This window comes from Chlamydotis macqueenii, chromosome 1 (genome assembly GCF_036417535.1).
Source record: "Chlamydotis macqueenii isolate bChlMac1 chromosome 1, bChlMac1.mat, whole genome shotgun sequence".
Lineage (NCBI taxonomy): Eukaryota > Metazoa > Chordata > Aves > Otidiformes > Otididae > Chlamydotis > Chlamydotis macqueenii.
Window position 1 is genome coordinate 182,621,755 of NC_141556.1, and position 21,637 is coordinate 182,643,391.

At 37.7% G+C, this 21,637-nt stretch overlaps 1 protein-coding gene across 1 annotated transcript in view; it reads right to left on the reverse strand.

Annotated features, from left to right (window-relative positions):
• The window catches only part of VWA8 (von Willebrand factor A domain containing 8), a 193,396-nt gene that overhangs the window by 156,654 nt on the left and 15,105 nt on the right, over window positions 1–21,637 (reverse strand). The window contains exons 3-4 of the mRNA XM_086771807.1: window positions 13,699–13,829; window positions 11,474–11,584 (exon numbers count right to left, since the gene is read on the reverse strand). Of these exons, the coding sequence (XP_086627933.1) occupies window positions 11,474–11,584; window positions 13,699–13,829 (242 nt within the window). The remainder of the gene's footprint in view (window positions 1–11,473; window positions 11,585–13,698; window positions 13,830–21,637) is intronic.

Consider the following 21,637-nt stretch of genomic DNA (forward strand, 5'->3'; position numbering starts at 1 on the left):
TTGAGACACACACACTACGGATGAAGGCTGGTGAAATAAAAGGCTTCCGGTGTCAACACGAATCTCTCTCCTGAACTTGTACATGAAGATAATCTGCTGTAGGGGCAGACAGTGAACATCAGGAAGTCTCTAACAATCATTAACTTCAAGAAAGAAGATTTTCTTTATTAGCAGTGCAATCTTGAGAAGCAGCATGCTACACTATGTTGCCTGCTGATCATCAGCTTACAAAATTTTAGAAGTACACAGTTTCCAGAGCTTGGAAAGCATTTGAAATTTTTATTCCAAATTCTAATGCTCTGTATAATGACATTTCAAAAGATATGCTACGGATGGTCTTTGCCTACCTATATGTACCTTTCATAATCGGCTTCCAGAATGGCTTAATGCACAATCATGGTTTTTCACTTCTTAACCAAAGATACCTCACAACATTGGTAACACCACCACTACCTGAGAGCTAATTTGCCCTGATTGGCTTTCTTCCAAATTATGCCCCTCATATATCTTCAAAGCATATCTGAAATACTGGAAATGTTCTCCAAAATACAATTACATAAACGCACAATTCACCTACCTCCAAAGTTCTTGTGTTAAACAGCATAAAGTCTGCTCCTAAGACCAAAAGAGCTGCATATCTCTGACTGAACTATGATATTTCTGCATTCTGGTTAATAATGAGCAATAAGTTTTCGCAATAAGCTAGGCGGCATATTACAAGGCACCCTCTGAATCATTATTTCAGTTTTATCTGTGTATTGATGGATTGGTATGGAAACTAAAATGCATTAAAAAAAATCAGAGGAAGGAAAGTAAGTTTGCAATCTGTCACTGAAAATCATTTTTAAAAAACGCTTCCAAGAAAGAAATCTTCATAATTCTATAATGAAAACCCAGAAATAGCTCCGCTGCCTCCCTCTCTCACTAGTCTCATTTGTTCTAAATGTTTAACATAAAACACTGTTTGACAAGGGGAGCTTATATTGTGCAACCTTTATGATAAACCTGAGATTAAAAGTATTAATTCTTGTTAAAAGGCCAAGGGGGATTTGTTAAATGTTTACTTTCAGATTTATTGTAACTGCAGTGAGGGACTATTTTGCTCATCAGAGGAGCACTGATGCTGCTGCCTCCCATCCGTGCTCCTAGGGCTCAGGGAGGATGGTAACCTGGATGGTAACCTGCTCCAAGGAACACCTGCACCTACCGCAGGTCAGGAGCAGAAACCCTTCACACAGTCCTGTTCTCGTAGTAACAGCTTTATGCCACAAGTACCAAATGCAGATTGCTTATCCCAGTTTCACAATGCACCTACAAAAATATATTTTGATCTTTAAAGGCAAAAACACCTTAGAAGCAAAACAACCGGAAGCAGACTTTATTGTCTTTCCCATAGTTGAACCACAGCGAGCTACTCCACTTGAGAACTGCAAAAATATGACAACCACAGGAAGCTGTAAACCCCAATTTTGTCATAAATCACTGTGTATAAACACATGGATGAAGTTACAGTGTCAGAAAGGGAAGAAGGACAGAAAAAAAGCTCACTGCAGTGCACAAACACCAGAGAAAGGAGGACATTTTTATAAAGCTAACCAAAATAATTTGCAAAGGCACAAGAAATTTTTAACAGTATAGTTTAAAATACCAGAACTGGAATGGTAGTTCTCTTTTCTCAGGAAAATGCGTATTGTAAACCAGAGAACTCCAGTTGCACTGAAAACCGTGAGGAAGGTTCTCAGGGAACTCCAAAGGGCTTTAATTTTTCAGACCTCAGCATCATTCTGAATATGATGTACAGACTATGTTTCAGAACCGTATTTTAAAAAATGCTGCTAGAAATTGCTCAACTGTAATCAGTAAATAAGTGTCTTTTTTAAGGAGCTACCTCAAGATAAGTTTGTTTTTAGAAGATTACTTGCCTCTGGTCTGAAAATTGGATCCATATAACGACAACTCAAGCACAGCAATCAAAACTACAATGTGGAAAAACAACAGAACAAGTAGCTCAGTGAACACGAGAACTAATGAGGTAAGGTTTCCCTACATCTGCAGCCTGCATTTCAGATGTCCCTTCCAACATAATATCTTGTTCCCACCACCCGCACAATATTCCACGCAAACTCATCACCCAAGTCTTTCCATTCACTCTTGTATCTCATAAACATCCCGACAATGATATGTCCAGATGTCTCTTACGGTGAAGAGAGATCCTTGACAACCATCTGGTAAAGACAACACAAAACTTTGGCTGGTTTTGGCTGCAGCAGACTAACAGAACTTGAACTATTAAATCCATGGTGCAGCCTGTCTCCCAGGGATGGGAGGCGGACATTAATCTGAGTTCCTGTAACCTACCAAGCTACCAAACATCACAAAACTCAGAGGAAACTGATATCTTCTAAATTTCTTTCCATAGGTTAAGTACAACTAATAATTTTTTTTTTTTCAAATTTAAATCATTAACAGTCACCTACAAAATACTAGGAAAAGAAATGACAGAGATGCAGAACAGAGAAAGCTATGAGCTTTTACTCTTCATTTTACTGAGGCTGGAAGAGGACATTGACCAAGACTTGTAATTTACTGTAAGTAAGTGTCTCAGGTTATTCTTTTAGGAAGACAGAACAGAACTAATAAGATCATCAAGCTTTTTATAATCTTATATGGAAATAGCAAACTATCTAGAAATTTAGAGAGAGTCTAAAGATAGATGTACAAACAGATGTTAAGGGCAGTGAAGCATATAAGGCTGTCTCCTGTTGGGGAATCTACTTTGTTAGATTTTTAAAATATCTGTACGGTAAATAGCATGTCTAATGGTATGACTCTACCAAAGAATATCTTTCAACATATTTGTTCAGTTTTCAGGCCTCTTAATTTCTTAGTTATTGTTTTCTCTCATGAGTTGAGCAAACATGAAAATTGTTGAGCAACACTGAAATGGATGACTATTTCATGGACTGAAGTGATAACATATTTCCTCCAAAATCAAAGTATTGTCAAAAATTAAATAGGAAAATAAAGGGCTATTAAAAGCCACGTTCACTCAGTTTCAAAGCAACAATGCCAACTGTTAATAAAAACTTACTGTTACCTTTTTCCTTAAATATTTGTAAAATCTTGTGTTAGTTGTTTAAAATATTTAGTTAAAAAGTTCTGAATGTATGAACCATTCAAAGATGAGTTAAAAAAACCAGACCTACTATTCATCTAAAATGTGTATTCTATTTTTTTGTTACAAATTTTTTCACTTTGTAGATGATGATAAAATATGGTTTTGCATTTTACAACTTAGGCAACGAATACATTGAGTTACATATACTCCAAACATGATCGTAGGATCATAAAATGGTTTGGGTTTGAAGGGACCTTCAAAGGTCATCTAGTCCAACCCCCCTGCAAGAAGCAGGGATATCTCCAACCAGATCAGGTTGCTCAGAGCCTCATCCAACCTGGCCTTGAATGTTTCCAAGGATGGGACATCTACCACCTCTCTGGGAAACCTGTGCCAGTGTTCCAACACCCTCAGTGTAAAAATCTTTTTCCTTATGTCCAGTCTGAATCTACCTCCCTCTGTTTTAGAGCCATTACCCCTCATCCTATCACAACAGGCCTTGCTAAAGAGTTTCTCCCCATCTTTCTTATAAGCCCCTTTTAAGTACTGGAAGACCACTATACGGTCTCCCTGGAGCCTTCTCTTCTCCAGGCTGAACAGCTCCAACTCTCTCAGCCTGTCCTCACAGGAGAGGTGCTCCAGCCCTCTGATCATTTTTGTGGCCCTCCTCTGGACTCGCTCCAACAGGTCCACCTCCTTATGCTAGGGGCCCCAGAACTGAACACAGTACAGGTAGGGTCTCACGAGAGCAGAGCAGAATCACCTCCTTCGACCTTCTGGCCACACTCCTCTTGATGCAGCCCAGGATGTGGTTGGCCTTCTGGGCTGCAAGCATGCATTGTTGGCTCATGCTGAGTTTCTCATCCACTAGCACACCCATGTCCTTCTCCTCAGGGCTGGTCTTGATCCATTCTCCACCCAGCCTACATTTGTGCCTGGGATTGCCACAACCCACATGCAGGACCCTGCACTTGGCCTGGTTGAACTTCATGAGGCTTGCATGGGCCCACCTTTCCAGCCTGTCAAGGTCCCTCTGGATGGCACCCCTCCCCTCCGGCATGTCAACGGCACCACACAGCTTGGTGTCATTGATGAACTTGCTGAGGGTGCACTCTATTCCACTGTCCATGTTGCCGGCAAAGACGTTAAACAGGGTCCATCCCAATACTGATCCCTGAGGAATGCCACTCATCACCAGTCTCCAATTAGTCATTGAGCCATTGACCACAACTCTTTGACTCTGGCAATTCTTATCCACTGAGAGGTCCATCTGTCAAACCCATGTCTCTCCAGTTTAGAGAGAAGGATGTCATGTGGGACAGTGTCAAGTGCTTTGCACAAGTCCAGGCAGATGACGTCTGTTGGTTGTCCCTTGTCCACCAATGCTGTAACCCTGTCATAGAAGGCCACCAAATTGGTCAGGCATGATTTGCCCTTAGTGAAGCCGTGCTGGCTGTTACCAATCACCTCCTTGTATTCCAGGTCCTTTAGCATGGTTTCCAGAAGAATCTGCGCCATCATGTTGTCAGGCACAGAGGTGAGGCTGGCTGGCCTTTAGTTCCTCAGGTCCTCCTTGTCTTCCTTTTCAAAAATGGAGGTTACGTTATCTCTTTTCCAGTCATCAGGAACCTCACCAGACTGCTGACTTTTCAAGTATGATGGACAGTGGCTTGGCAACTTCATCCACCAGTTCCCTCAGGACCCACAGATGCACTTCATCAGGTCCCACGGACTTGTGCACCTTCAGGTTCCTTAGACGGTCCTCAAACCTGCTCTTCTCCTACAGTGGGCAGTTCTTCATTCTCCCAGTCTCTGCTTGTGCCTTCTGTGACTTCGGTGATGTGGCTAGAGCCCTCACCAGTGAAGATCGAGGCAAAAAAGTCATTGAGTACTTCAGCCTTCTCCATGTCCCAGGTAACTAGGTCTCCTGTTTCCTTATGGAGAGGGCCCACATTCTCCCTGATCTTCCTTTTATCCTCAACACACCTAAAGAAGCTTTTCTTGTTGTCCTTGATATCCCTGGCCAGAATTAATTTTGTCAGGGCTTTAGCCTTCCTTACCTTATCCCTGGCTGCTCGGACAATCTCTCTGTAATCTTCCCAGGCTACCTGTCCTTGCTTGCACCCTCTACAGGCTTCCGTTTTGTTTTTCAGATGGTCCAGGAGTTCCTTGTTCATCCATGCAGGCCGTCTGGTGTTTTTGCCTGATATCCTCTTTGTTGGGATGTTCAGGTTTTATTCAAATCAATAGAATAGTGACTAATGTGATTAGTTAAATTTAAAAAGTAACTTAAGTAGTAAATAATTCAACCTTCTTCTCCCTCTGTAATGTAATGTAGGCGGGGGGTACACCTTCACTATTCAGCCTACCTATTCAGTTAATAAACTATGGACAGGTTTTATAACTGATTTTCCTCTGTGAAGTTGGGAAAATTACAGGGCAAGTTGCATTTAATACAGTTACCCGCTACTTTTTAATAAGGAAAAAAAAAAAATGATGACACAGAAATTTCAGTATACCAAAGCACCGGCAGCCAGGCTAGTTAGTATCCACAGAGAGTCTCCAGCTGTCCACAGTAGTTAACATTTCAGCAAGGAAGAATGGCCAGAAATGGTGAGTACCTAATTCATGACGCAGCACCATGGCATAGAAAGAAAGAAAAGTAACTAAAAAAGAAACAACCTTAATTTATTGGAGGTTTGAATCAGAAAACTAAGAGTTTACCCTAGGAAGTGAATCAACATATGATAAGATCATAAATATGTTAACATTACAAGAACCACAGCTTCCCCAGTTATTGATTTCGGCTTCCTCCATACAATTTTTTTTTTCCTTTTTTGAACTACCACATGTCAAATGATATGTTTTATTTCCATCACCCCTTCCCCTAACATGACAGTCAGGTGTTTTTGCAACAGTGCCTGCAAACTGTATTTATAAGAGATTATGTCCCCCATGTAGGCAGGTTCTGGCCATTTTAGCCACTTTACACCAAGTATATTAATACAACAGTACATTGACATCAAGTATGTAAAACACTTTGTATCTTGGGCAGAGCTTGGCCCAGGAGCAAGCAATCTCAGTTTCTGAACAGATTTTTACCAGTGCAAAGAAGGAAACCTAGGAGTTTTTATCTTCATTCTATACAGCTCTCATCTTCTGGACAAGAACAAGGGAGATGGGTTTAAATTTTTCTTCCGGATGAGTAGTAGAACAAAAAGGAAATTAAGGACTGGACAGATACCTAAAAATGATGAAGTTACCTATCACTTGTGAATCATTTGGATTCAAAGCACCATCATCCATCAAGTCCACGTTGCCTACGAATGTTATGACACTACATGTTACAAAGTATTGCCCCTTCCTGCATTGTAGGAAATACTAGCTGAAAAGAAAGTAGAATATGTATGTAACAGTCACAAACATAAGAAAAAATAACCCCACACCTTTGATTTTCATCTACAAGGAATTATAAATATACAGTTCTAATATTCCCCACATTACATCACAGACATCTATATGCCCTCTATATCAAAACAAGATACAAGACTCCGAACTGCTAACCTAACAAATCCAGTTAAATGCTGACACTTTTAGAAACATAAAAGAAGTATTACAAATTACTAAAACAAAAATAACTTCTACGAGTTAAGAGGCTACTATATAGGGGTCCTTCTAGCGCATTTTCTTTTTAGATACAAGATATACTATGTCAACCTCAATAAAGAGTAACTTCATCCAAATACTGTTGGTTTCTACCTAATATTTCCCTCTTCCTGTGCAATGTTGGACACAACAAGAAAATTAATAGCAACATTCATACTTCTGGAGCACTGCATTGCTTGCCTCTTCTTTCTACAGACTTCGCTATCTAGTTCCCTGTACTGGATAGACAGATACTGCAGTGACAGTCAGTCAATGCCTTTGCCGTGGCTAACTTAGCAGCTGACAAAAAATCCACCATCGCCTCCAAGGTAGTAGGTTAATAAGTCACAGTATTACACAATTTGCACTCACTGTTTAATTTTTTTAAAAGATTAATTATTCTTATCCATCTCTTTGCTAGGGTGTAGAAATAAATTTTTTTATACGCATACGCAAACATACAGACATACGTATACACACACACTCTCAAACAGTATTATAATTTCATTCAATTAATCTCAGGTCTTATTTCTTAACTCTCGTTCTAATCTTACTGATTAAAAGAAACCAAACTCAAGTCTGTGTAGTGCTACTCCAGAGGATTTCATGTTCATTTTACAGACAGGATAGTTTAAGTTGTCATTTCTGCCACTCTGGATGTTTAATTGATTACTACACAAAGTCTTTCAAGACATAGTAGAAAATAATTTTTCTGGTATCTTGACAATCAATTTTACATTTTTATCATCATATAACTTACGGTGCTGGTGCGGTTAGGGATGCAAAAGTACTCTATTAAAATGAGTATGTTCACAGAATTCAGAGATACACCAAAACTGACTCTACTTCTGTATATACAGAAATGACAGTGATATACATAATTATTCACTCAGTGGATATGGCTTGATCAACAAATCTTCAAAAACATTACACTGTATTTGTAATTTTTCACCACATAACTATATAATATTTTTCTACTTTTTCCAGCCTCAGTTTGATTGTCCTGAACAGAAAAGACTGTACTTTTAAAAAGTGGTCTACATTTAGGAAGCTTGTTTCATTTAATGCAAAAGCTGGAAGATTCAAGGTTAGAAAAAAAAAAACAAAACCAAACAAACAAACAAACAAAAACAACAACAACAACAAAAAACAAAAAAATCAGGCATTCCAGGCAACATGGTTTGTGGCACAATCCTGGGGCAATACACCTCTCAAGCACTAACAAAATGGCTTAGCTGCTCTCCCAATTGCATCCACTATATTAAAACAATGTACGATTTCCTTTGATGTAATAATTAAAAATGTGGGAGGTTGTAGTAGTGGGACTTTAAAACAGAGGTGTCGCTTTACTAGCTGTAAACACACAATAAAAAGCAGAACTGCACCAGAAATGGCAAAAACAAAGGACATAAAAATACCATATCTAATTTCTTAATTTTTGAAAATACAATAGGCTGATATTAGAATCTCCATACAGGTTCAGTCAAGTGGGTGGCTCAACTACAAAGACTTACAGAAACAAAACCATTCTGCAAGACAAGCTATTCTATCAACAAAAGCAAGATGTGAAGCTGCCATTTAAATGCTTCAGCAACAAAGTAATTCTTTCTAATTACTTGATACACAACATAATTAACGCATGCAATAAATTACAGAATAAAACCAAGAGGTTACTTAATTGTCTCAATAACAGCAATAATGACATTCCTGAGGCTTTTAACAGTGAATTAACAGCTGAAAACCACAATTAATGGCTCAAGGTAAAGACAAGAAAATAGAATTTTCTGCTGTCAGTACTTGAATGAAAACAAATAATTCACCATTACTCCATTATAAGTCATTTACTAGACATTACTTAAATTGGGAATTAATTTGATAATTCAATGTTTACCTTTATTTCAACGGTTCCCTATTTCTGAGGGGGAAAATAACTCCCCTTCTCCCCTTTTCTTGTTTCCCTTTGTCAGGCACCTCTTAACTTCCTAAGTACAAATCTTCTCCCATTTGATTCGCTCTAGTACTAACAAATGCTAATATTCTCACATATTTTATACATTTGCCCTTCAGTATACATTTCAATGTGGAATTTCAATCACTGCTTCAAAATCACCGTCTTCCAAATCTATCTTAAATAACTAACTGCAATTATATTCAGTAACTTCATGCTAAAATATATCAGATGTTTTGAAACCTCCAATATATCAATTGACAGTATTCAATCTGTCACTATTAACTGTAAAGTTATAAGCAACCATAGTATCTTAATCACTCAGAGACAACTTTGCAAACCTTTGCGGGTCCGCAAACTGGGTGATTCATTATATTAAAGTTATTTCTGGTAACAAGATGCCCACTTTCGTTACAGTATATTATTATTATTCAAAGTGTAAGATAACTACATCACTCTATTATGACTTGCATGCAAAGAGCCTCATCTCTTTTAAACAACAGCTAAGTTTTATTTGACCGACAGAATTCATACAGTGGATGCTCTGCAAACCAGACTTTGGAGTTTTGCTGTCTTCTCTTCGGTGTCACGAAGAGCAAGCATGAGATTCCACAAGAAGGGGAAATGATACGCAAATCTGCAAAGCATAGCTTGTATCTTCAGTCCCTCATATGAGAGTTCACCTTTTGTTAAGGCTACCTACTGATAGCCTTCTCTGTCATGAAACTGTTCATGGTCTGGGATTTAAAGACAGTAGTTTCTGGCTTCTGTAATGTTTTAAATTGGTACAGCCATCTGCAAACCTCAAAATCATTAAATGAACTAATTAAAATTCAAACCCTAGTGTAACCTGTAAAACTTTATTCCCTTTTATTATTGAGCTATAATTAGATCTGTGATGGTGCTAAACATAACTATGTATCATTTTTTATGTCTTTAACTAAAATGTAGGGTTAGAAAACTTGAGCTGGAACATGGCTATCTGTGAGATTCATCTTTCATGTTTCCAGTATTTTAAAAGCGCTCATCTAGGTACCAATGATTTATTTTCTTATTTTCCCTTCGGACTTTAAACAGACATTGGTTACATATGTGATGAGTAACACACAAGCTGAGGAAAGACATCATGATTCCGACTGATTTTAGTACTTTGGCATCTTGCTAAAGGAAAGTCTTGCTCTGAAGTACTGCTGTGCTGGATTCTGGTAAAAGCCTTTTAACTGAAAATTTCCAACCGATTGAGGAAAAACACCTTTACCTTAGAAAGCTAATCTTTCCAAAGCGTTCTTACTGGAACGAGATCACTCAAAATAGCTTGTACGAAGTGAAGCAAGCTGCCTCATACTGACATTGGGATCAAAGTCTTCAGTTAAATACAGGGTTAACAGACCACCTCACATCTTGGTGAGCTTCTTACAGTTCCTGATGCAGTGGCTCTTACAAATGTTAGTTAATTAATGCTCTTACACCAGCGGTAAATTACTTTGACTATGCTGTACTAAGCATGAGGATAAGGCTGTCCATAACAGCAGTTACGCATGGAGCTAACACGAGTTAACGAGTTAACCCCACAGACTACAAAAATGCTCTTATCCCCTGGTAAATAAGAAGCCGTTTACAGCCCTAACTCACAGTACAGTACTTTAAATTATCTCATATTGCGCAACACCTCATATTTCCAGATAAGCATGAGATGTTTTGAAGTCCTAGAATTAACTTGAAAAATTACTTAGATTAGTTGTTACCATTCATTCTGAGGATCTTTCATCATTCAAAGTCATTTATCACATAGTTTCAATAGAATCTACTAAAAAGTTTCTTTAAAGTTTGGAGGATGAAAAAAGAGATCATTGTGAACAAAAAAAAAACAACAAACAAACAAAAAAAAAAAACCAAGAACAAAGCTTTCAGGTTCTCTTTCCTCTCCCATTCCCATCTTCCTTTCCACCCACAAATCACTCATATGATGCTGATATCACTAACATCTATAGCATAACCAACTGAAAACTGGTTTAGATTACACATGCAAATTCACAATACATGAGAGGAACTGATCCATCATATTTAATTAGAAACTTAACATGTACACAAGTTTTACGTATCTAGGAAAAGAGACGTTCTAAATGAGTATATTTTATCTGCATAATCAAAAGGGAGATGTGCCATTAGTAACTCTCAAAGAGAAATCTTACCTAATCTAAGTCACTCTATGGTTGTACTAAATCAGCTAATGGGTTGGGGCAATAATGATGGCAGGAGTGCTTAAATAATTATTTTAGTTCAGATGAGCAGTGAGTTTTCAAATCAAATCTCGCAATTGTCTCCATTTACTGTGCCTGGGTTTCACAACACAGAGCAATCTTAAATTAGATGAACTAGACTCTTTTTCAATGAAACTATATTAGAAGATTCATTTCAGGAATACCTCTAATGTGCTACAGGTGTTAGGGAAGAGACACACCAAGAGAAGTGCTTGTTTAACTTGCACAGAACGGATCTCACTCCTCATTAAAGTAGTATATCAAAAATAGCTTGCCTAAATCAACCCTGTAGTACTCTTAAGAAACAGAATAATCCTGGATTTGGGTAAAGATAACATTTTCGGTAATCATGAGATCAAGAGTGTTATATGAGACTTTCTAACTGCATCAGAAATACGTCAGTGAGTCTGTAATCCACACACTAATTTTTCATCATATAAACCATTACCTCCTTCAAATTACTTGTAAACAATAATTAGGTGGTGTGTGATTGCAACTTGCCTGATCAAGATAAAAAGCACTACCATCTCTGATTTCTCGTCGCTGTTTGAGGTCAGTTTCAGTGGTGTCCCTCGACAGTGCGATATATTCAACTTCTCGCTTTGTTAGCTCCTGTGGACAACAGCCTGAAGTTATTACAAAAATAAGACTATAACCCCAGTCAGTGAACTTTAAAAACAGGCTTAGTGGTATAACAGTACAAAAGAGCTCTAGGCAGAGCACAGTGATCTGAAATAACTCCGAACAAAATCTAATATCTCTTCTTTTTAAAATGTTTATAGTGTGTTCTGCCTCAAACAAAATGGTTTGAATCTCCGCTCAATAAACTTTTATTTTCCCCAAACCTGTTCTAAAAACATAATAACCAGCTATATATTCTTTCCATTGAACGTCTGTAACATTCTGTAAGTTAATCTTCTGGTTCTGGACTCTGAAAAACAATCAGCATCTGCAAATCATGAATAAAAACGAGAAGTCTTCCATGAAAGATTGAGAAGCTTCAACCCTCACTGCTAAGTAACACTTACACTGTGACGCAGTTATGATCATTACCTGCACATGCTTTGCCAGTACACTGATGAACTATATTGTTCTTATCCTCTCTCTCTCTTTAATTTCATGAGATGCAGTCTGCATCTCCAAAATTATAGACTATTTAAAAAATGAGAACCCTTGGGTTATTGTTTTGTTTATTTTGATTCAATATGAGATATATTTAGAGTTTTCTACCTTAAAGTTAAAAAAAAAAATAAAATTGATGTATTTATACCTGATGTTCCTGCTATTCATATCTGCGTTATGGCGTGTCCTGCTAGGAAACAGGTTCATGATGAAATGCTCTTAGCCCTTACCCCTCAATTAAAGGTATGACATATTTAACAGATCTCTTTTAAGAGGAAGCTTTTAACTACAGTTCTATGAAAAAAAAAAAAAATATATAAAAACCCACGAAAATTATTTCCTTTCCATTTTTTTCAGTGCCTGCTGGTTACAAAGCTACCAATTCCTTTATGCTGCAGGTAGATACAATTGTACCTTCTTAAAATTAAAAGAAAAAACAGAAGGTGAAATACAGGATAATTTTTTTCAACAATTAGCCTATGTATGAACACACAGGAGTAGCTTTCAGCAAGTGCAGATAAAAGTTTTCCAGGTTAACATAGCTTCATGAAAGGGACCACAGCATGTATCAGCTCACATGCAAAGACGAACCTTCACGTAATTGTCTGGCACAGCATTGAAACAGTAAGCTGTAACCTTTCTAATATAGCTCAGGTGCATACAAACACTGGTATAAATAACAAGACACATTCTATGTCCCATGCCTGGGTATCAGGTGTTTCCCAAGTCCTCGTTTTAGGTTCACCAAACTTTTCTCATTTACTTTAAGGAATGCATCAAACTATCAAATAGTGTATCTGGTTTGCTGAATTAAGAAATCTTTGCTCTTCTTTCCAAAGTTCAAAACCTTGCCACTTTCTCCTGCATGCTTCACCTCTGAGAGCTAGTATTTGAATCAGTATTTTTTTTTTTTAAGAAATGGCTTATTTTTATGACATATGCACCCATTTGTCACCCTTCTGCCCAACCAGATTCTAGACAGAGCTCCTGACCAACAAAGTCCTACCCAAATCATCAAGGGCAGACAATCCCTTCCTCCTTATCATTTAAGGGCACCAACGATTTAAACGTGACATTTTGCACATGGTGCTGCTACGGTTCATGCAGATGGACGTAGGCAAGTCCTTCCCACATTCCAAGACAGGATCACACAGGCATCTACTCTTTCTAATCACTCACAATAACTGCTCCTAAATGTTACTTAGAACACTCCTCTCCTAAACTCCTTCCTTCATTTCTTTTTTTATATAACAAAGTAAAAACGATTTGCTGTCTGTAACAGTAGGCAGATATCTTAATCTTTTAACACACATAATGCTTAGAACAAACTGTTTCTCCATTTGTGATAGCATATGGTAACATAGTTCTACAACTTTTTTTTCCGCCTGCAGTTTAAGTAAAAAAATATGTATTAAAATGTCTGTACCTTACTCATCTGAAACAAAAACTGAACTTTGAAAAGTAAATTTATGGAAAAACTTATTTACCTCCTAAGTAGCTTGCTGTCAGATTTTCTAGGACTACCTTTTACAATTTGTCTAGTAGAGGAATAACTAAGTGACATTAATGACTATGTCTCCAAGAATTTAAACCAACATACTTACCAGATACTGCATGGCAATAGATCGTCGGAGAGGCCCAGGAGGACCAATAAGAAAGACATCTTGGCCAAGAAGATCTTTCTGCATTATCCATCTTAAATGGTGGACTACAGACTGGGCCAAAGAATCTGTCACTTTGAAAGAAACACAAAGATAAAGACAAATTATTTAATCTTGAAAAGTGTTAGATACTTGGCCATTCACACATTTTTTTGTTCTTATCTCCAAAAATAAAACAAAGACACAAAGATGTGCTGTCCTAAAGCTGGACAGCTGAAAAGTAGGGAATTCCATACATAGTTTATATTAGACTTCTTAATTTACACTTAAGTTTATATATTCTATATATAGATAATTCTATATCTATATATAGATAGATATAGATAAAGATAACTCTCTATATAGATAGATTATATATATAGATATAAGGTATATATTCTATACCTTCTGTGAAGGTATAGAAACCTGTTTTTTTAAAAAAACAAAACAAAACAAAAAACACCAACTTTGCTTGCCTCAGACTAAAATGAATGTTCAGGAATATCTTTAATTTGCTATTTTCTTAAAAGACAACTGCATTCCTGTTTACATTTTGACACAATAAAACACAAAATTAAATTATCAAGGAAATGCAAACCTTGCAATATCACTACATCAATACTACGCAACTTCCAAAATCGTAAGAAAAAACAACTTAAAGCAGATCCGCTTGTTTCTATTAAGAATATAATTCCCTGATTCTTTTAAAAAGTAATAATCTGATTATAATTAAATAAAAACCTTATTACACGTACGGAAATGTTGGCAGCGCTGGAAAGCACCATGGAGAAAGAACACACTGAAGAAGAGGTACCACTCCTGCTGTCGTACATCACTCTATCCCCAGAATACTCCTTCTCATACCCCCAGCAAAGCCTGGTCCTTTCTCAGACACAAGCAAAAAGCACTAGTGCAGGAAGGGAAGGAGAACATAAGCAAGTCAGGAGGCAGATTTATGGATGCGTGTACGTATATGGTTGTTTTCAGAACAATCTGACAAGACTGATAATGGGATTTGAAGCTGGATCCTCAAGGGTGGTGTCTGGGATGCTAAGGTGCAGTAAGAACGGAAAAATTAATAGCTGAGTAATAATTTTTTTCAGTGTGATAAGTGGTTACAATTAGAACCTAAAATTTTAAAAACCAAGCCTCAGTTCTACATCAGCTTTGCTGAGACAGGGGAGGCGGTACATGTAGGGCAGAGTCAAGGACAGCAAGCAATAGTGCCTCTCAGCTCCAAGGGGTTTCAGTTCATTGTTGAACCTTTGCATATCAGAACTAATATTCATGTTTGTAAGATCATAGAAATGGTATTAAATGACTTCAAGAGATTCAAGGAAGATTTTTCAAGCATAATGGTGGCTAAGGAAAACTTTATAAAAAATTTTAACTGAATGTTTTGGTCTGACACTCAGGAAAACCATTTGAAATCATCTTCCACGTCCAGAGAAATCTACTATATCCTTACCACCAATATGAACAGCAATAACATATACATGTAGGTGAGCAATCTATGCATAAGGGTTATTGGATTAATTGTAAATAAACATTCCAAGTTTGCCATGTTGTTTTCTACACAACTGTCATTAGCGTGTCCAGTATTAGTTTTCATATATGGTATGGTAAGATCATATGAACCTAAGAATATTTTCTTCTTCTTCTTTGCCGCACTACTGTTTTCCAAAAGCAATGCACATCACAATGTACCACACACAACATGCCAAATGCAAATAAATTCCTCACAAAGAATAACATGTCCCTTTGTACAAAATTTTCAAGAAAATTAAGAAAGTTCCTATTACACATATTCTTTGGGAAATAAAGGATCACACCAGAAGAATTGCTCTGTCCAAACTTTGCCACTGGACAGGTACAGTAATTGAGAAACACCACACAAATAAAAAGTATTATATTAAAAGTATCATTAAAATTGCAAGACAGACCTCACTGAGAGGCACATTCATTACTACTCCTACCTGTTGTATGAACATGCTAATGTGCCTCCAGTGTATTTTTATAATAGCTGTTCTCAAAAAAAAAAAGTTAACTCTACTTTGAAGTGGACAAATAAGCTTGGAAATCTTGCTGAAACACTGAATTCTTTCATGACAAAAGTCATGCATTAGAAGTATGGAAAAAACAGCTTTGACACAGCATGACTACAAATGCCTCTGGTGTAATTCACATTGATATGTGTAGCTATCTTTTTTATTTTTAGGATGGCCTCAAGAAAAAACTTTGGTCAGACTTAAAAGCAATATCACAAATAGAAATAGGATTTAAGAATGTTCAGCAGCATCTGCAAAACAAATTGTCATGTAAAATAGAACATGAACGTACAGCATTAAAAAAAAAATATATATCTAAAGCATTAGGAATGTGATTCCCCTGCAAACCTTAAGGCACTCACGTTCTTAGCATTGTGTCTAAACAGTCAAAATTTTCTCTGAAATATTAATATATAAAATGTAACTTCTAAAAATCTAGAATTTCCTAACTAAGTCTTTTTTTTCTTTTTGAGAAAAGGACATGAAATACAAATTCCTTATTGATAAATTTCCTAGAAAATTGTTTCATTGCTTCACCATTCACATTATTGTCCTCACACACAGATTACAGCTGGATCAGCTACAATACATGCTTTACAATACATTTTTTTGACCGAGCAATGTGCACTTGCAGTCCAGAAAGCCAGCTGCACCTTGGGCTGCATCAAGAGGAGCGTGGCCAGCAGGTCGAGGGAGGTGATTCCTGGAGTCCCCAACATAAGAAGGGCATGGATCTGTTGGAGCGAGTCCAGAGGAGGGCCACGAAGATGATCAGAGGCAGCTGGAGCACCTCTCCTATGAGGACAGGCTGAGAGAGTTGGGGTTGTCCAGCCTGCAGAAGAGAAGGCTCCAGGGAGGCCTTATAGTGGCCTTCCAGTACCTAAAGGGGGCTTATAAGACAGCTGAGGAGAGATTTTTGACAAGGGCATGTAGTTATAGGACATGGGGCAATGGTTTTAAACTGGAAGAGGGTAGGTTTAGATTAGATCTAAGGAAGAACTTCTCTCCTGTGAGGCTAGTGAGGCACTGGCACAGGTAACCCAGAGACGTGGTAGGTGCCCCATCCCTGCAAACATTCAAGGCCAAGTTGGACGGGGCTTTGGGTGACTTGGTCTGGTGGAAGGTGTCCCTTCCCATGGCAGTGGGGGTAGAACTAGATGATCTTTAAGGCCTCTCCCAACCCAAATCATTCTATGATTCTATGTTTTCAATCACAAATTCAGCACACTGACCATCTGCAAACTCACTCAAAGGAAGCCTGTTACAAATAAAGCCAAATATTCAAAGCAAGTATTCCCTAAGGTGAAGTGTCATGACAGCAACTTCTACTTGTCAGTTTCTTCTATTCTAACATGTAATATCTGTGCACCACTCCAGATAGTACGCCTACTTCAGTTTCTCAGTTATGTCCTTCTAAAAATCAGAATAATATTTTTTTTTTGTACACGCAGTCTATACCGCATAAAGTGTTTACAAAGTACAGCATGCTTTTCAAAAGCAACTTCGGATGCACATACACAGTACCTTGAATATTATTTCTATATATTTAGAATACTTTTCTGTGGCATTTGCATTGCAAAGCTTTTGTTTTCTCTAAAACGACTTGAAAAAAATCCTTTCTGTTCAAGTACTGTATATTAACTTTACTACAAACAGCATATAACAATTTTCTTATGTTCAGAAAACAAGGCAAGTTAGCTGAAAAAAAGCACCAGCATGTACATTACAGTAATTTTTACTAATTACCTCATGAGTCAGATAGCATCTAATGCAAACTTGGTTTGTACAATCTGTTTAGTAGCACTCTGATGATTTGCGCTCGTGGAGTAGCTGGCCCGATATTCTTCATCTGCAGGATGGTGCGTAGGAAGCCTCTACAGTGTATTCTCAAAGACACCATCTGGTACACGCAGGAGAGTAGCTGGTGCTACAATTTGCTATGCCTATCTGTCAAGGGTGGCCAACAAAAGAAATAGCATTCTACTGCTTTGTAATATGTGATAAGTAGGACAACACCTAGCAGAATCTGCGCAAACATTTTGTAAAGTGAGCAGTTGAAGCTGAATGGAGGAATTCCCAAATAGGAAAATAAGAAAATGTTGTAGGTAGACTTTGAAGCAAATGCAGCAGCTGCTCTTGTTCTATCCACAGATCAGCTTTTGATAGAACTAAGACTGAAATGGCTGTGCTAACCTCATAAATTTTCCAGTTCACTCATACTTGAGTTCTTCGGACATGCTCCACTCACTGAGGCCACAAGATTCACTGGAGATAGCAGACAGTATCTGCTGGCAAGTCCTTTTGTCCCATCTACAGAAGAAATCCCATAAATGAAGGGGGCACCTACCTCTTCCCCCTGTTCAGATGCAGACAGTTAAATGAATTCCCAAGAATATCTATTCCAGACGTGGTATAACATACATTAGAGCTCATGTCCTTGTATGACTCTAGTTCATAACATCCAACAGGCACTTAGAAGACACCAACATACATAATTTTCAACAAAATAAAAAAGAAAGATCTCTGCATAACCTGAACCTTTGCTACAGTGCACGTTCAAAGTCTTAGAATGGCTTCTTTTATCAGAGGAGGTGAAAGTTCACGAGGGCAAAAAGATCTCCCTCTCTTCTGACTACCAAGGTGGTCCTTTAGCTTTCCACAGCAATTTGCCATACATCCAGCACAGGGAGCGGACGCTGTAAAATATGGTTACGGAAGGAACGGACAAGGAGGGAGGTCTTTGTTGCCCAGCCTGAACGAGCTGTGAAATATGTCGCAGTGAGCTCAGAGTTTTGAACACTTTAACTTTTTGAAATGTATTTGTGTTTTTAGACAACGAAGGAAGAGAGCAAGCTGCCAAGCACACCGTGAAGGAAGCAGTGTGGCCGAGGTGAAGAGGGAGGCACTCCTATGTGGCCTGCTTTCAGCTGCTTTCATTTATCACTTCACAAGTAGAAGACTGCTGCTCTTCCAATTTTATGCTGATGCACAGAGCCCAAGGAGTTTTCAAACTCTCAAAATGTGGTTACATCACAGACATTTTTCACTGGAATACTATTTTCCCTCATAAACTTTTCATAGAACCAGTCTTCATTCCAACAATTTTTGCTCTTGTGGTGGTAAAGAAACAAGTTGCGAGTTTTTGCAGGGGCTTAGAAAGGGGGAAGTTATTTCTTGGCTGAGATCATAAGCTCATTTATCATTAATTCTTCTGAGTCCATTGCTTCACATAGGTGAATCACATTTCTCCATGTGAGTATAAATGAAAAGAGAATATAAAGGAATTGTGTAAAGCCAAATAGCTTTCTGGAAGGAACACAGAATGGGATTCGGAAGACTAAGTTTCTCTTAGTGACAAATAAACATGGAACAAATGAAACTATTCTTAGCTGCATGTACAGCTTGCAGGGAAATACACAGCCAGAGCAGTTATCTATAGCTCAGATTCCAACTGGAGGGACATACTGTGTCTGCTTTTGAGCGCAACAGCTCAGTCCAGCACAGATAAGTTTGAGAGATTCTAGAAAAGAGGAAAAAGAATTATGAAAAGTCTGGAAGACATACAGAAGTCAAAGAAATTGTAATTCAATCTAGAAAAGAAACTACCAAAAATCATAACAACTGTTTTCCAGTATGCAAGACAGAATAACAGTGAAGAAAAAAGTAATCTGTACATCACGGTTATGCTAGATAGAACAAGCCCCCGGGAACTAAAAGTGTGTCCAAAAATATCTAAATGAAGCATCAGAAAAAGCTTTTTCTCACAAAAGAATCATTAATTATGGGAGCAAAGTTTGCAGAGAGGTTCTAGAACCTACGTCACCAGCACATTTTAAGAACAAAGAGGACAAACATCTCTCGGGAACAGTTCAGATTCAGCTGACCCTGCTTTGAGACACAAGGAGCAGTGCAGACAGCTCCCTGAGCTCCACCCAGACCTTCACTGAAGGTTTCCACATCCTTGTGTTTTCCTGTGCCTCACTTTCCTTGTAGACAAAATGGGGATAATGGTGTAAAACATTCAGAGCTCTACTGACAAAGACCCCACTATTTTAGATTCTGGATTAGGTGGTTAACAGCCAAGTAGCAGATCAGCTGCAGGCCTACATGAAAACTCAAACTGCTGAAATTATCACCGTCTCTGACAACAGACAAGTTTCCTTAGGCTAGGAAAGAAGAAACGTGATGACAAAAGTCTTTGCTAGTGCCAAATTACAATCATCCAGAAATACAACCTGTCTCTGTAAAGTGCTGCACTCTGATACCCAGATTTAAAATGAGCAGAAAGAAGGATGAATGCATGCTCCAGTGCAAATCGGAATCTACTTTGAGCAGTAGCTGAACACACACTCTTGTCCCTGTTTCAGCACGTGGTGCGTACCACTGTGGGAGAAGGACACAGAGGCATCTTACTGTTAAGGCAATACTGATCTTTCAGGTAAAGAACAAATAACAGGAACTGCTGGCACCACTAAGCCTACTACAGAGAAATAACCCAAATTTCCTTAACATCAAAACAATTCCGTTTCAAGCACAGAAAGCTGTTCAGTGGTACTTGTTCTTGTATTTCATTATTACACACACAAACCTTCTGTTTAAATTTCTCACAATAATTACCCTTCTACATATCTCAATGGACAAAACTAACAGGATTTATCACTTAACCCCTTGCATACCCACATGTCACTTTTGATCACAACACTGGGGAGGGTGCTCAGACTCAGGACAACAGGCATAAAACCACACATTGAAATTAACCTTCCACAATACAATGCAGTTGCATGCAACATGACTACAGCCAAATTCCCAAATGCACTTGCACCTTCAGAGAGCAGGGGAGCTGACATAGTGTTGCAAGAGAACGTCCCTCTCCCTGCCCCAACAAGGATTTGTCTTCAATGACCGAAGTGTCCTGCTAGAGCTATGTTAGGAATTGTTTTGTCAAGATTAATAAATACACAAAATATCAGGTACTTTGTCCTTTTAGTAAAATTTTCAGAAAGCATTAACAAAAACAGTGCACTGACATGAACTCAACATTAAAAAAAAATAAATTAATTAATGTGCATTCTCACAATTAAATTTTAGATCTAAACTATCATGGCCAGCCATACAATGTTTCTCCAAAGTATAATTAAAGAAACAATTCAGCTTTTAAGGCATGGTGAGATTTTAAAAATGTAGGTTTTATTTTAATTGATAAAAGAACAAGCAGTGCAAAAAAATAAGTGTCCTCTTTCTAGAACATGTCAAATACAGTTGACAGAAATCCCATTAACAAAATTCCCTTGTGTATGACTCATTTTCACTTGTCACTTATAAAAAGAAAAATAAGAACAACTCAGATTTTATGTACCTTTAATTACCATGTTCCAATAAAAAGCCATTTGCCAACAACAGCAACACAAATTAATATTTTACACACACACACAAAATGGAGTACTTCATACAGAACTTGCTAGCTATCTAGCACAAAACCTGAAAAGTAAAGACATGAAAACGTAAGGTAACCAGCAGTACCCATCTTATCAATTTCTGCAAATGTGACAAGGTTCAATAAAGGAATTAAAAATCAGTTTAATCTCGCAACACAAAGAATGAAATACTTTGGTATCAATTATGAGATAAAACGACAAATATAAAGTTTTGGAGGTACTTAATATGTTTCTGTTTCTTGTGTTACAATTTGGGTTTTTTTTTAGATTTTAAAGGCTGCTTTTAAGTGGAGAATAATAATGCTGACTTTACAACAAGTTATAATATCCCTAAAATTCACTGTAAATTATAAATACACACTTTCAACATCAGTGCATTTTAGCACTGCTTTTATCTGGTAGAATAATAAAAGCAGAAAC